The sequence below is a fragment of the Xiphophorus couchianus genome, chromosome 10, assembly GCF_001444195.1.
Source record: "Xiphophorus couchianus chromosome 10, X_couchianus-1.0, whole genome shotgun sequence".
Taxonomy (NCBI): Eukaryota; Metazoa; Chordata; class Actinopteri; order Cyprinodontiformes; family Poeciliidae; genus Xiphophorus; species Xiphophorus couchianus.
The window spans coordinates 12,795,675-12,811,231 of record NC_040237.1 but is presented as its reverse complement, the minus strand read 5'-3'; the positions used below and the strand labels follow the sequence as shown (position 1 = coordinate 12,811,231).

Here is a 15,557-nt window from a genome sequence, read left to right as displayed (position 1 = left end):
ATGAAGTTGTTAAAGGTTCATTTCAAGAACTGATAGAAACAAATATGATGATCAGTGACAACTCCTTAAAGCACTGCCCTGTCTGTAACCATCATGACTTATGTAGGGACGATGTCAGATGATGAGCAAAACAGATTGCTGGTGTGTTTAAAAAAAAAAAAAAGATTTAAAACAAAAATAAAGAATGCTTAGTCTGGTGGGGGGCAAGTAAAGCCTGGCGACCTGCCAGGCTTATAATAAACTATTAGTTACAGGGGTCACTTTTATGATGCTTTAAAAGAATAAAAAATGGAATCTAAATAGTAAGGTAGGCTTATCCAGAAAGTCTCTCTAAGGCTTCTGCTCAGCCTCAAGAGATTCACATAAAAAAAAAAGTTAAAAAAAAGATGATTAATCAGCGCAGAGGAACCACAGAGGCATGCAGAGAATGGAGACAGATGCAGCAGCTCATTATCACTGAGTCATGACCTCATTCTTCTCTCCATTCCTCCTGTGTGTCCTTCACAGCAGAGTCTGCTGCAGTGCACCTCATCACACACACACCCGTCACCCCTCACCCCACAGACACACACATTCTTTTCCACCAGTGCTGGTGTTGTAGCTGGTTATGTCTTGTAGACATAACCAGCTACAACTGAAACAAGTGCCTTGTCTGTATAAAGGCATTGTCATGACATCAAAAGGCCCAAAACATTTTACAGGTAAAACAACATAGCACATAATGCCTGTAAAAAGGCTTCTCTTTATCTTTATTGTGTCAGTAGCTTGTTAATCAATTACCAGTGAAAACCCCCAGATTCCTGCCGTAAATAAGATTTTAAGTTTGAACGGTTTATGTTGTTTTTCGGATGATCAAAAAATAAATCTTTATGCTAAATGCCAGATTAAGAGATGAGAGATTTAGTTTGGTGAACTATTGTGGAAAGCTTCTGGGACGAAACCCAAAACATTTTGAGGCATACGGCCTAAAATGAACCGTTAACATTTGCATCTGAATGCATATTTGAAGCAATGGAACTTGCTGTAGCTGAATGTTCTGGAGGGAATCATTAGTATCAGAACCAGAATAATTCACAGATCCCTGTTGACGTCAGGGAACTCCCAATCACAATTATCCGTTCCAGACACAGATCTTATTCTTAAATGCCAATCTGATAGTTTGTTAAAGTTAATAACATCAACACATAATGCTTGAAATGTAAAAGCTAAGTTAAGAAAGCTACCATGCTATTCTCTAACATTCTTGGTTTGTGATGGAAGTGAAACATTGAAAAGCTGCAGTTTTGGACTCCATGTTTGTTGTTTCTGCTGCAGATTGTGTCTCTGTGGCGGTTTTGGTGAGTCTTGAAGCATCGCCTCCGTGTGATGGTGACACAGCAGCAGGGAAGTCATGAGTCAGCCGATTACTGCGGCTCAGCTTCCTCTTTTTTCACTGCAGGATGGAAGCGGTCGAGGGCTGATGCTGCTCATCGTCCAATGATCATCAGAGTCTGTTATCTGACACATGGAGGAGCCTCTACCTTTATTCTGGACTGCTTGTTTGTGTAATCTTACATCATGACCTTCAGAGGGTTGTTAAATAAAGAAATAATAAATAAAAAAATCATCCTCTCACAATAAAATCACAAGCTCCTCAGCTGTTTCCTTTCGGGCTTGAAGAAACATGTGATGCGCAGCCGGGTGGCTCCGGGTAAGGAAAAGGCTGCGGAGGCTTATAGTTATAATTGCTGTTTTATGTTCCAGTTTAAATAAAGAAGCCATGTGCTGAGGCTGCAGGGCGGCAGGGTGATGTTGTGCTGTGTCCATGATGACTTTTGGAGTCGGATCAAGAACAAAAAGTGTTCCTGCATGGCATATTTGACCTCTTCTGTTTGATTTTATTTTTTATTGTTTGTTATGCTTCAGAGAGCAAATATTCTGAGAAATTCCTGCCTAAGTTATGGAGGGATTATTGAGAGAACTCGGCCCTGGTCTGTGACACTGAGGAATATGTCAAAAACACAAGGACAACTTTTCATGTTTGCTTCCTTCTAATCCAAATTGAATGAAGTCAATGAGCGAATATACCAGCAAAGCAGCATTAAACCTGTCGCAATTGCTTAATTGCAACAATTAGTTGCTTAATTGTCACAATTAAGCAACTAATCGCATAACGGATTAAAACGAGTGCTATCATTTCCCTTGTGATTTAAAAAAAAAATTTTTTTAAGGGCAGTGTTATGCATAGAGCTTTCATGATCCATTTTGTTTATGGTTCCAGTTGCAAGTGGTTTTTATTTCCTTTTTATTTCATGATTTTGTTTGTCGTGTTTTATTTTGAATATTTAAAATATCTTCCAGTTTCAGTTTTAAGTGTTTTTTTTACAAAATCAAAGTTGACTAGTCTTGGATTATAAAGGCATCATCAATATCTAAAATGGTCTCAAAACTACCATGTTGTCGTTTATCACAGTAATTACTGGGACAATTTATCGTCCAGCAAAATTTGTTATTGTAAAATGTCAAATTTGAGGACCGAATTGTGTCTCTTTTTATGTAGAAGAACTGACGACCCTTTTCAGATGGGTTATCCAAATTTAATGCAGTGTTCCCACTGAATGTGACTGGGATTCTTCTGAGCGAATGTGATGAAAGGAGAATGAAACAGGCTTGTGACGCCATCTTTGACTTTTATTTCTTCTTTATTGTCCATAAAAGCAGCTTTGAGCCAAAGCCAATAAACTCCTGGTGTTACAGACCTCAGCCGCTGCTGTTTAAATGAGCTGCTTTCAGTGTTAGTTTCCTGGTTATTGTTTGTTTTGTATTTGTGTAAATAAATGGGAGATGGAATCCACCAAGGGTATGAAGAAAGATGCAAAATGCCATTTAAAATAAAGTAATGGTATCCCAAAACATGCTTGATTAGTTATATGTAGGAACACACACACTAGCCGATGTTTGCAGTGTTTCCATGTAGACGCCGTGCAGTCTACATAAAAACAAAGAAGACAGACCACTTTCTTTCTGAGCGATTTGCATGTTGACACCCAAAATAACTTTCCCGTTTTAGTTTGGGACTAACCCTGCAGATGTGATCATTGATTTAACGTTTGGACTTCCACTTTATTTGTTACTGTACTCTTTAGAGCAGCTCTGTTATCAATAGAAATGAGCAGCAACTGTGAGGAAATAAAACTACATATATTCTAAAATATTTGAAGGAAACATTTGAGAAGTAAAAGCATTTTCATTTCACATTTTCGTTTTATTTGGTACATACATATTTTTTGAACACATACCATATTTCCTTTAAAATAATCAGGGGAAAAAATGGCATCACAGTTAGTTACTTGCATCATTATTGTCATATTGAGCATGTATAATTTTCATTTAACCTTATAAACCAGACAGCTGTAATTTTTCCTGGTTGTTTAATCGCTGTTCCGTGAGTTTGTCTCAGGCACTGGTTTTACATTTCCTGCCTCGGGCCGTGCGGGCGTGGGTGTGTGTGTGTGAAAGAGGGGAAGAGAGAAACTCACTGGAAGTGTGCTGTAGGTGTGTCAGAAACATTCATGGGTTATTAGTATCCTGCCTTCCATTTGCAGGAGCAGCAATACCTCAGCATTTTTATTATGGGTGTGGCATGTGGAGGTATTATCTCGCTTGTAGCCACGTTGTCAACACACGCATGCACAGACTCGGCTGCCACATGCTTCAGGTGTTAATCACTGACAGGACCCTTTGAATTGTTCCGTTCTCTCAGGGCTGCTGACTCTAAAGTCAGCAGTAAAATTTCCGACAGCAGGATTAAAACTAGACTCAAGTATATCAGCTCAAAGAGAAACTTTAATGTGGCTGTTGTTGCTGCAGATAAAAACCATTCAAGAAGATCAATTCCTTATCTGTCAACTGTCAAAGGACATTTTAGATTTTCCCTAATGTTTCTGGAATTGCTATGTGTAAAGTGAACAGAAACATCATGTTCAAATGCTCTAATTTCTTTGTTTCAAACATTTTATGAGGAAAACTATATTTTTTATGACTCATTGCTCTCACTTGCAGACTAAAAATGGGGTTTATTACAAAAATTGTGCATCAAAATCACAATATTTAGCTTTTTTCCCATTTTATTTTCTTCTTTCTGTTGGCTTTATTTACTGTTTTATTTATTTATTCTTATTTTTTATGTTTCCGGTCCAGCAGCGTGGCACTCAGAATTGGTTTCTGAGTATCAAGGTGAGGCCCAACAGCTTTACTTTCACAAGTGGAACATTACTGCTTTGGCCATGATGCTGCACTTGAAACTTTATTAGAAATGACTTTGGGTTTATTTCAAATATAAGGGTCACGGAGTTAAAAAAAAAAAAAAAAAAGAAGAAAAGAGAGGAAGAAAGGTGGGGAAAAGTTTTAAAGGGAAAGAATGAGATAGAAGTCTGTACCTAAAGGTGCAGAAAGAGGAAAAAAACTGAGAAACCACAACAACAAGCAACATATGCATATATAATAACAGTTATAACATCATTTTAAAATACAATGAGGTCTGTGCCTCTTCTAATGTCTCTGCTCCCTTTTCAGCTCTCCTGACTCTCCATGGTGAAGTGGGCGGAGTCTGATGTCAGCCCCACCTCTTGTTGACCGCCCCGCCATGCCCACCATGGTTTCCAGGCTGCCGAAGTTCGGCTTCCGGCCCCGGTCCCAGACGGCTCCTGCAGCAGTGGCTCCTGCAGCAGTGGCTCCTGCAGCGGCGGCTCCGCCCGGCGGAGCTGCGACCGCCGCTGGCAGAGCTCGCCTCACCAACGGATTCTACCACCACCCCGGACCGGCGGGTGTTTCCGTGCCCCCGTCCTCTGCAAAGCAGAACGGATTCATCCGAGTGCCGTGTTCATTTTCCGCAAAATGGAGGAGGGAAAATGCAGCTGATGGTGACGAGATAATGGCCGGAGAGGCTGAGTGCAAGAGAGGGAAAGGTGGGAACGATGTCCAGACTCGTAGCAACTGCCAGCCGTATTTCTACCTGCACGATGCCAGAAAACACACCACATCCACCGCAGCGAAAGGGCGTGGCCAGCTTACATCGTATTCCTCGTCATCATCATCCCCATCTCCACAATCCAGCCCCAGGGCTCTTCCTGTTTCTAAAAATGGATCAGGAGGTTCCAAACTGACTCCAAACTCTTCTGTACTGTCCAAGCAGAGTGTAAACGCAAGTCCCGGATCCAAAGCAGGGACGAAGGCGATCACTTCTCTGAGGCCCCCTCAGAGTTTTGTTCGCCTGACGGGTATGAGGCCCGGCTCGGGCCCTGCGTCTCGATCAGGTTCCCCGCTCCTAAAAAAGCCAACAGCTAGCCGCTCCCATTCCAGCGACAACCTGGGCTGCGCCGCTTCCGCGCAGCTGACTGAAAGCGACCGCTTCCGCTCCCGGAGCCTCACCCAGGTCCGACAGCAGGCCTCTCCCACCCTCAACCGGACCGCCGCCTCTCCCCACATGTCCCGCCCCTTCTCCACCAACAGGGCCGCCCAACGGGTTCCCCCCGTCTCCACCTCACAGGCTCCTCCTAGAGGCAGCTTGTTGAAATCACCTGTGAGCAGAGCCGCTTCAGGCAGGGTGGCTGGCAGTGCCCCCTCCCAGCTGCCACAGTCGGCCCTAAGGAAGCCTCTCTTGCCGGGTCCGACCTCCAGGTCCAGCGGCATCAGCTACAAGCTGTCCCGCCCGTCGATCGTCAAGCAGTCCAGACCCCTTCGAGCAAAAGGAACCAGCATGTGCAGAAGTGAACAGGAAGTCAACAGAGGACCAACGAGACGAAAGAACTCTGTGGAGACGCCTTCATCTACCGAAAACAGCCCAGGTTCCCCTTCTTTTTTTTTCTTTTCTTAAATTGATTGTCATTTTTGGATTTGAAGTCTCTGATCTCATTCTGGTCTGGTTTCATCTCTGTATCTGATCTGCCTGCAGAAAACACTCCAGACGCTGCGGAGATGGAGCAGCTTTCTGACGACCTTGCGTCCCAGGGAATGGGATCGATTGTCGGTGAGACGCTTGAGGACATGTCCCTGTCCTCCACTTCCTCCCTGGACCGGAATGACATCAGCCAGGAATACATGGATGACTTTGACAACCTCGGTAAGACATTCTTTAGATATTTTGCTGTACATATTAGCATAGAAGCTACATAACAAAGAAAACGTGTTGGTTGGCGATGTGTTTATGTGAGTAATGTGACATTACATAAAAAATCCTCTGTGTACAAAATCAGAACTAGACTCTCTGTGTGACCGATCTCCTTTATGTTTTGCATTTTTAATACATTCTCTTCATGTTTGGTTTTCAGGAAACGGAGGGGTTGGCATCTTACTGTTTTCATCCAAAAACGAAGAGGATGACTCAGGACTCGACCAGTCGTGCACCAGGCTAGATGATGACAGGGACGCGATTAGCAAGGTCGCCAAGACAACAGGACTGTGCTTCCTAGATGATAGTCTGGACTGGACTTCCATCAGAGGTGAATTTAAAAAAAAGTTGCCGTTAAGGTCAGCTAAATACTTTAACTATTCCAACTAGAAGAAAAGTTGTTTTTGTGTCCAGGTGATAAAGACGAGCACCGACTTAACCAACTTGCCCGTCGGAGAAAGTCAAGTCAGCCTGACTTTCATGAACAGGTACATTATCTGTAACTGGTTTAGACAAAACCTTAAACAATACTTCTGTTTCCAATTTTGTTTTGATTAAAATATATGGGTGACAAATAGTCAAAGGCACTTAAACCCAGATTAACTATACTGTTAGAGATCGTCAATCCATTAATTTATCTGATCCACTTACTGAACCAGATCGATGTGTTGGCTCCTGCAGAGGGTTTCCTGTCCTAAGGTCTAGAACTTTTTTCTTTAGCCCTTTCCTCAAAGTTGCCAAAAATTACAATTTTATGGCCTCATATAAATTGATATGTATTGATCAAGGCACACAATCCTGTGGCATTTCTAACTTCTTTGCTGATGAATGACTGAGTTAACATTCTGGAGGGTCTAACAGCAGAGGTTGCCAGATTGTGCAGCCTTATCTAATCCTGTTTCCACAGCTGTAAATTCAAAGTAGAGTTCTATACATTGAGTGTTTTTATCGAACTTTATCTTTAAACAAAAAAAACATAAATTGAAATTCCACTACACTTTTAGATCACATTTCAAAAACCTTTCACGCCTGAGATATTGTAGCCATTATAAGATCCTGAAATTAAACTGTAATGTGTTTGTTTCCTCACTGTTACCTGAGCTTTTTGGTTTAACTCGAAATTTACCGAATATTTAATTCCTGTTTGACGTCCAAGCCAAGACATCTTACACCAAATGAAGCCGTTTTCCTGAAATAAAGCGTTACGAGTTGAAAATGGTGCAGTGACATAACTGAAGATCTTTCTCCAAATTTCCATCTAAGAACAAGACATACTTATTTATGCCATACAGGTCAGAATAATTAATCCAAAACAAACATGGCTTTTTGTTGCACTCTGTGGATGCTGCAGGTGCAGTTTGACCCCACCCAAAGCAAAGATAGGTGAACTCATCAGTTCATTGTTTGGAGGCTTAAACACTCCCATCAGCAAGCTGCGGCTTTGCAACCATCCCACCAAGTTCATTGGACATCTGGACCAAAACGCTTCATGTGGTTCCTGCTTTGAATTCTTCTCAAACATGAGTGGAGCAGCATGTGGAATCACAGGAACAATAGTTTTCTGTTCACAAAAGCCTATTTCAGCAAACAATTCTTAACCTGTAGAAATGATTTGCCTCAGAGCTGCCTGTGGACCTGGCGTTGTCCCACACAGCTGTTAGCTTGTATTGCGAGAGGGGATATCGTGCGGCCTTAATGTAATGTAACAGCAATGGCAGAAAACTTTAGGGTAGTGATTCAGCTGGCGGCCGAACAAATGCATTAGATTTAAATTTTATTTCTCACCTTCTAACTTTTCTCAATAGAAATCATTTCTGAGGATGCATTCATTCTAGCCCTGTTTAGTGCGCCAGAGTTTAGTCAAACTCTAGTTTCTTTGTCTAGAAAGTCCGGTTCGTTTGCAGAGGCGTGAATGCACAATTAAACTCTGATGCGGACCAAAAAAGCAAAGTCTGCTCCGCCTAAAAGCCTTGCTCTCGGGTCAGTTGAAGTCAGCTGTGGCGCGGTTCGAATGCAAATATAGGTGTAAGCGGACAAGAGATCGCTTCAAAAGCAGGAAGCGAACTATAGAGCTGGGCATTCTAAGTAGCTACAACCAAAACAAACTCGAGAGTATAATGCCAGCGGGAGAACTGGCTTGTAGTCGAAACAATGAGGTTGTAATTGTCCACAGCAAGAAAATCAGGAACACTGGATTAGAATTTTCCACAAAGGTTTAGAAATGAGTCTCAAACAGAAAAAGAAAAATCTCGGTCAAATTTTAAAAGACTGACAAGACAAAGATAAGACCTCCAGCAATGTGATTGAGTGTTTGCAGAAAGAAATAATCTGCTCTTGGAGAAGACTCACAAAGAAGAATAAAGAGCGTTTCTAGAACAAACCTTAAGGGCTTCATATTAAACTGTTGGCAGTTCACACTGATATGATCCTGAGGTTTTCCCTTTCGCAGGGCGGCTCCTCTCTGGACCTGTCCCCCTCTGACAGCTGCGGTTCTGGGGGTACCTACATGTGGGACGAGGAAGGTCTGGAGCCTCTGGGGGGCGCCACCACGACAGCCTCCATCCACACCAACAGCAACACCACCCACCACATCGGGAGCTTCGACTCGGACATCAACAGCATCGTAAGGACTTTCCGCCTCATCATTTATTAAGCTGTCGGGTTATTGCTCCTCACACACAGCTAAAGGTTTCTAGCAAAATATTAGAGCTGGAACAGCTCTAATATAATAGGGGTTTGAACTGTAAATACATGGCAGCCTAACCTCACAGTTCAGTCAGGGGAATGAATTTATAAGATTATTGGACTGATAGTCCCTCTATATTCCATATTTGCACAAATTCAACCCACTTTTAAGGTTTTCTTCCCCTGTCAATAAACGACTTCTCTGCTTCATAGGAGAGAAGTCAAATTTTACATCAGGATGATTTTATTGCTTTAGATTTCACTTAAGAACCTCCTGAAGGTGGAGCTTGGATGGACCCTTGAACATCAATACAATGTGTAGCGCTGTTTGAAAAGGTCTAAACAACGTTCTCTGGCTCCCTCTGGTGTCCACTTCTGCTAAGTACAACCCAACCAGATTCAGTTGTTTTTCTTATTTTTTGCAGCATACAGAGCTGAGTTCTTACTTGTATACATTTTGTAAAAATGTCTTCAGATCTCCAGATAGGGAACAGTGTTTCCAATCATCCAAAAACACAATAACATTTCTGGAGGACCAGAACCTCTCAAACTTACATCTTTTCCCCTGATCAAATGAGCACTTTGAGCGGATTAATGTCACAGCTGAGAAAATTAATCGGCTCTGCGTTTCGTCTAATTTCATAATTATTCACCCCACATCAACTCTTTGCTGCTTTTGCGGTTTCCGTGAGATAAGCGTTTGGATCCGATAAACGAAGCGCTGAGGTTTCAGATAAGCTGAACGAGGATCAGCAGGCTTAGGTCCGGGCTCCGACCTTCAGTTCAGTTCAGACCCAGTGAGTGATGCTGAAAGGCTGTTAATGAGCCTGCTGTCTCAGTGTGTCCTCTGTGTTAATGAGCTGTGGCTCGCTCAGCGCTTGATCCTAACGAGCATCAGGCCGTTAACGATCTGAGGACTTTAACGAGCTCTCAGCTGAAGTCTGAAGCCTGTCTCCTGTTTGAATTTACACCTGTGTTTGTAGCAGAGTGTCTGTCGTCACCACCAGGGGTCAGTGTTGCTCTTTGGGGTTGTTCTCTTCCAATTCTGGTGGAGTGTGGGTGAGAAAAAGAGAAAACCGAGTCTGAAAAACTGTTTGAATTTCAAGACTTTGTTGGTAAGTTCATTTTCAGAAGATAAAATTTAGAATTTTGCACAAAACAGATGGCTTATTAAAATGATTTACATGATTTCTAATCGTTTGATGTCTTCGACATGTGGTTTTTGTCCAACTCTCTTCTCGTTTTGGGTTGCAAGTCACTGATTGAACTCGGATGTATTCACAACTAATTCAAAATCAAAAAAGCACAACTGTACTATCTTTAAACTTGACCTGAAGTTCCCAAACTAACTCCAGTTTAGATGGCACAAAGGCATTAAAGAAGCATCAAAAAAAGGAAGGGATCAAACTTTACAGATTAAGATTTAGAAGAATTATCTGTATGGTAATAAATTCTGGATTTTTCTAATCATAATTATCCAAATAAATCCTTTTGAAATTCCACACTTTTCTGGAAAATGATGTCAACATCAGAAAGAAAAAAAAAACAAGAATTTGTCATGGAACCATTAAAACTCTGACAGAGAATACAGCTGAGATGATTTGCTTTATTAAAAAAAAAAATCATCTTTAGTGTAAATTTTAATGTCACAAATATCCGATAGACAGTAGCTGGAATGGACTCAAAAAATGTCCAACATCAGTTTTCCTTGTTTTTCTTTTCCATATGCGATTCTATAACTTGATGTTTAATGCTTTCAATCTATCCAGACATTTCCCTAAAGATGTATTTTTCCGCAGGATCTCTTAAACAACCTGGACTCTTGTGATCTGGCTGACGATGACCTCATGCTGGACGTAGATTTCCCAGAGGACTCCTCGCTGCATAGCGGTGTGTTTATGTAGATAATGTAGAGTCCGATAAAGAAATATGTTTGCTACTGTTCTCTCTGAGGAAGAGAATCCTCATGAGGATGTATAAGGATGGTTGGTGTTACTTCCTGCTTTACATCTGCTAAAAATGACCTTAAGAAACTGAACCTCGCAGATGGAGAGGGGCTGTCCAGTATGGCTCAGTGGAGAAGAAGACAGCTCTGTTGGGGAACGCAGGACAACGACGTTGAGAGGTGAGAAAACAACTGGTTTATCTAAGGCTGTTTATAGTTAAATCAAACCATCTTACGATTTCTAGCATATGATAGAGCTACAGTAGTAGTGCATTCGGGAAAAATGATCCCTTAATGAGTTTTTCTCCCACTGGCAGATGTCTCTCTATAGCTGCGAATTGCAAAAATAAATTTTCTTAATTGAGTCAAGTCCAATTTGGAGGAAAAAAACATGTTTTTCCGTAAGACGTTTTTGTGCTAGGATGAAGTAGTTTTCCAACTTAATTTCACAAAACAGCAGTGGAAAACCTTTTTTCTTGCATCATACAAGTCATGTGACCAACCACCTGGATGTTGTAATGGTGGAAAAGATGAAGTCGACGACAGGAAGCGGTAGGAGGACGATGGTATTAAATGACTTATTGCATGAACAAACGTATTCAAGTGTGATTTTAATTCCGGTATTAAATGGAACCAATTGCTAAATTGGGGTGTTTTTTTTTTCCAACATTAGCAGAATATCGACAATGTCATTCATTTTGCACACGTATGAAATGAAAATGCAGCTAATGTCACTTTGACTGAAATTGATGGTGGGAGCTGGGCTTACAGGGGCAGCAGCCCAGGGCTCCAATTCTTTTGGGCAGCAAAAGCTTTTTATTTTTTTTTAAATGAATGGATGTTTTGAAATCCTTTAATTTTGTGTAAAACTCGTGGTTGTTGTATTATTTTAGGATTTTCACGAGTATAAACTATATTCTGGCAAAACTAGTTCTTTGTAAAGAACATTACTAATTATTGGCAAAAGGAAGTATTAAACTTACAATGCATCATTTCATATCTGCTGATGTAAAGGGCTACCTATTAACGTACTGTAATTTACATTAGTAAATTAATTGTTTCTTAGTTTACTGGGCACCAAAACAGGCTCCAGCCCAGGGCCCCTCATCCTTCTACATCCGGCCGTGGGTGGGAGGATGAGGGAAGGTGTTTTCAATTGAGGCAGAAACATGGCCGAACTTTCTGGAAGATGTGGAGATTTGACCTCTTTTTTCTGTGGGGGGAAAAAAGAGGAAAATCTTACAGCGCACAGCTTGATGAGGTGAACTCTGCTCATGTTTAAATATTCTCAGTATGTGAAGGCTGCTTGAGCTTTCAGCACATCGACACCACTGGTTGGACTCGAGGCCAATTTCCACCTTTGGAACACTTTCAGAGCCGTATAAACACCACTTCAGATGTTTAAGGCTTCTGCAGACCTTGACGATGAGTTAAGAAGTCGATGTGGGTGGATTTTTAAACCGGATTTAAACCGGAAAAGGCTGGGAATCTTAACTTTTTTTTGTATGTTATTTATTTTTTGTACTTCTTTAACTCTGAATCTGTTATATGGTCGGTCCACAGTGATATCCAGTGCTACAAACTCTCTCAGGACCCTGAAACAAAGGAAGATAAGCTCAGGTAGCGTGACCTGATCTACCAGTCTTTCTTTCCTCCATCCTCTTAAAGTCACAGTTTCCCTTTATATTTTCTGCCTGCTTCTGTAAACGTTGGTTAAAATTCTGCAGGTCGGCCTGTTGCTCTCCGGCTCCTCAGACTCTGGGCCTGGATGTGGAGGAACTCGCTGAGGACTGCTCCGCAGTCCGGTCACAGCTGGAGTTCCTGCAGAGGTTGTTGCTGCAGGTGAGAGGGAACGCTCTTCCTCACCAACAGTTTGTCTAAAGAGCCGTTAAGCTTAGAAGTCTGCAGCAAACATCAGACTGTCTAGTTCATTGTTTATTTTCCAAGTATGGATAAAAAAAACTTTACCTTTAGCTGCTGGAGCTTTGATAACAGGCTCCAGCAGAAATTGAGAGTTTATATATTAAATATGTATTAAATAAATAAATAAAAATATTGAATGATTCTAGACATCCATAAGCCTAATCTTGTTTCTAATTTAGCCATGTTTTTATGCATTTAATATGTTTATTTCCACTCTTTTTTTCTTTCTTTTTTTAGGAGGAGGACTTGGACGACGACACTCTGACCACAGACACTCTTAGTCCAGAAACAAATGACTTGTCTCACAGTTCAGACTCGCAGGTCAGCAAGTTCAGCCTTGTTAGTTTCCAGTGTTAGCCTACATTTCCCATAATTCCTCAGCTCAACATTCTGCCTGTCTGTAGGTGGAGGCGCTCCTGCAGGAGGTGCAGCAGCTCCGGGAGGAACTGAGGAGCCGAGACCGGACCATTGCACAACTAACCATGCAACTGGTGAGTTTGATGCTGCTGCAGCTTCAGTTTGCTCAGTTTTGCTCAGTAGTTTAGGTTAAAGTTAGTAAAAAAAAAAAGGGATGAAGTCTAAAATAACCCAACCTGCACAGCTTTAGACATTAATAAGTATTAAATATTTTTGTCGTCTTCTTGTGTACGACTGAAGACTGTGTGTGTGCAGACTGTTCCCACACTGACCACCAGGTGTCGCTGTCAGGAGGTGTCTGAAAGGATGGAGCAGCAAACGCAGACAAGTGTGACAAAAAGCGAGTGTGTGGCCTCGCAGACACCGTGGAGAGAACACACTGTGAGAACACACACATGCACACACTTGAGCATTTTCCTTATGAATGAAATCAAGGCTGAACCACAAACAGAACCTACAATGATGCTTGTTGTTAGTCCAGGACAGAAAAATCCAGAAAATAGAATGGAATAATCTGACCTAATCACTATTAGTTTGAAAGTTCACACAGGAAACATCTTTAAATCTCTTCTGTGGGTTAAAAAGTTTGTATTTCTTCTTCCTTGGAAAGACTTTATATTTTCAGAAATCTTGCTTTTTTTTTCTTTTTTTAAAATTTTTTTTAGAAATGTTCTTGCCCTCGGTTGCGCCATCTCAGACTCTCTGATTCATAAATTTCTGATTGTATTTCTTTCTTTTTCTTTTTTTTTTTACAAACTGTGCAGGCAGAAAGCGTCTCTCACTTTCATTACCTGCGGCTATTTTTACTCCACATTCTTTTTTACTCCTCGTTTGACTTATTGGCTTTAAATACTTTTATTTAAGGGGGAAACTCTCTGAGAGGGCTACCTTCTTCCCCCCCCCGTCCCTCGTCTCCCCTGTCGTCTTTTCTCCATATGGAGTATCAGCATCTTCTCCTTCTCTCTTTGTCCCCGTCTCCGTCTCAGGCGTTTCCTCCTGTCCCTTTCCTCTCTCCACCCTGGCAGTATCAGCGCTCCAGGCCTTTCAGGGGGAGGCCCAAGCCAAGCATCCCCTCCCACCTCGCTAGAAAGAGTGAGTCACAAAACTGTCAGACTCCTTCACCAGACGTTCACAAATTAGCCTTTAATGTTTTCAAATGTACAGGAAATTTTGAAAAACTAGTCATGAATGCAACAGTTTTGACAGAAATCTGCTGAATCTACTTGGAGGAAGTTCTTGGTATCACTTTCAAACCTTTGAAGCTCTTGTCTGAGCAGGAGGCAGTTCAGGTTTGCCTGTTCTAGGATTAATCCGCTCCACCGGCTCCCCGTCTAAATCATCTGTTCGAAACACATTTTCCCCAAATCAAAGAGAGTCTCCTAACTCACCCATTGGGATATTTGTCAGCAAGCCTGACTGCAAACTGACCTCAGATATGAGTTTAACTTAAGTTTACTGAAGTTCAGCTTTCTTCATGCTTTCCGTCCAGATTTCCTTACAAGCAGCCAGGTCTTCTGTTCCCTCCTGATCAATAGTTCTCCAAGGCTTTTTGAAGGTATTTCAAAGTACGTCTGCACATTTTGCTCCTCAATAATCCGACGCGACTAAACGAGTCTGTTTAGGGGTTACATTCCCAAACACACAAGCGTGTCTTCTAAGCAAAGTAAATCTTGTCAAGACCCAAGAGAGATGGGTCAACGTTTGGGTTTTCACCTAACACCTCTTTTGAAATCCCCTCGTTGGAGCTAAGATCCTTCTTTTTCTGTCTGTTATCTTTGACAATTTGCAGAGATTTGACAAGAGAAGTAGCATTCAGTTTTGACCTCCGTGACATTCGGCTCAAAACAATTTCTCTGAAAATTCGATTTACACCAAATTGTCCTCGTCAACACAACCCCGACTCATTAAGTGCCTGAATGAGCTATACTTCAGAAATAGAAGGCTTAACAAACAAAGAAAATACTCTTCTGAAAGTAGACGGATCCTGGACTGAGAGTGAATGAAAAATGAAAGAGTAGAGAAACTGAAAGACCTTCAGAAATTGTAGAGGATTGTTGGTCCTGACCTCTTTAACAAAGAAAATCTTCCTTGTACTTTAAACTGCAGTAAAATCTGACTATTTTTAGCCTTTTTTCACCTCTAACTGTTCCTCCTCCTGTCCTCTCTGTGTCTCTTCTCCATGCCTTCGCTCAGGAGTGGAAAATCTTGTGCTTTACTTCAGTGACAAAGCGTGGTACGGTAGCAACTTTCCTTTGTCTTGCAGTCAAACCTTCTCTGTCTCCTCATTTCCAGTTTTCTCCCCTCCATTTCCCCATGGTGATTCCCACAAAGCAAGCTGTCTGTGAGGACTATGTAATCTGAACTGGTGCTGTAAATCATAACTGAAGAAAGTTGAAGTCACACTGAACTGATTTAGTATTTGATGGTAACATCAAAAGA

The 15,557-nt window shown here is 41.6% G+C and overlaps 1 protein-coding gene across 5 annotated transcripts in view; it reads left to right on the top strand.

Moving 5' to 3' along the window:
- Positions 1 to 15,557, top strand: part of ccser2b (coiled-coil serine-rich protein 2b) — a 35,912-nt gene that overhangs the window by 10,045 nt on the left and 10,310 nt on the right. For 2 of the 5 annotated variants that reach the window (XM_028029557.1, XM_028029558.1), the window contains exons 2-13: positions 4,555 to 5,825; positions 5,933 to 6,100; positions 6,309 to 6,479; positions 6,563 to 6,636; positions 8,598 to 8,771; positions 10,633 to 10,723; positions 10,880 to 10,958; positions 12,342 to 12,398; positions 12,506 to 12,620; positions 12,939 to 13,022; positions 13,106 to 13,192; positions 13,359 to 13,499. In XM_028029557.1, coding sequence (XP_027885358.1) covers positions 4,592 to 5,825; positions 5,933 to 6,100; positions 6,309 to 6,479; positions 6,563 to 6,636; positions 8,598 to 8,771; positions 10,633 to 10,723; positions 10,880 to 10,958; positions 12,342 to 12,398; positions 12,506 to 12,620; positions 12,939 to 13,022; positions 13,106 to 13,192; positions 13,359 to 13,499 — 2,475 coding nt within the window. In that variant the 5' untranslated portion in view covers positions 4,555 to 4,591. Of the gene's footprint in view, positions 1 to 4,554; positions 5,826 to 5,932; positions 6,101 to 6,308; positions 6,480 to 6,562; positions 6,637 to 8,597; positions 8,772 to 10,632; positions 10,724 to 10,879; positions 10,959 to 12,341; positions 12,399 to 12,505; positions 12,621 to 12,938; positions 13,023 to 13,105; positions 13,193 to 13,358; positions 13,500 to 14,104; positions 14,211 to 15,311; positions 15,352 to 15,557 lie in introns of those variants that run through there. The other 3 variants (XM_028029560.1, XM_028029561.1, XM_028029559.1) reach the window with 3 other exon arrangements.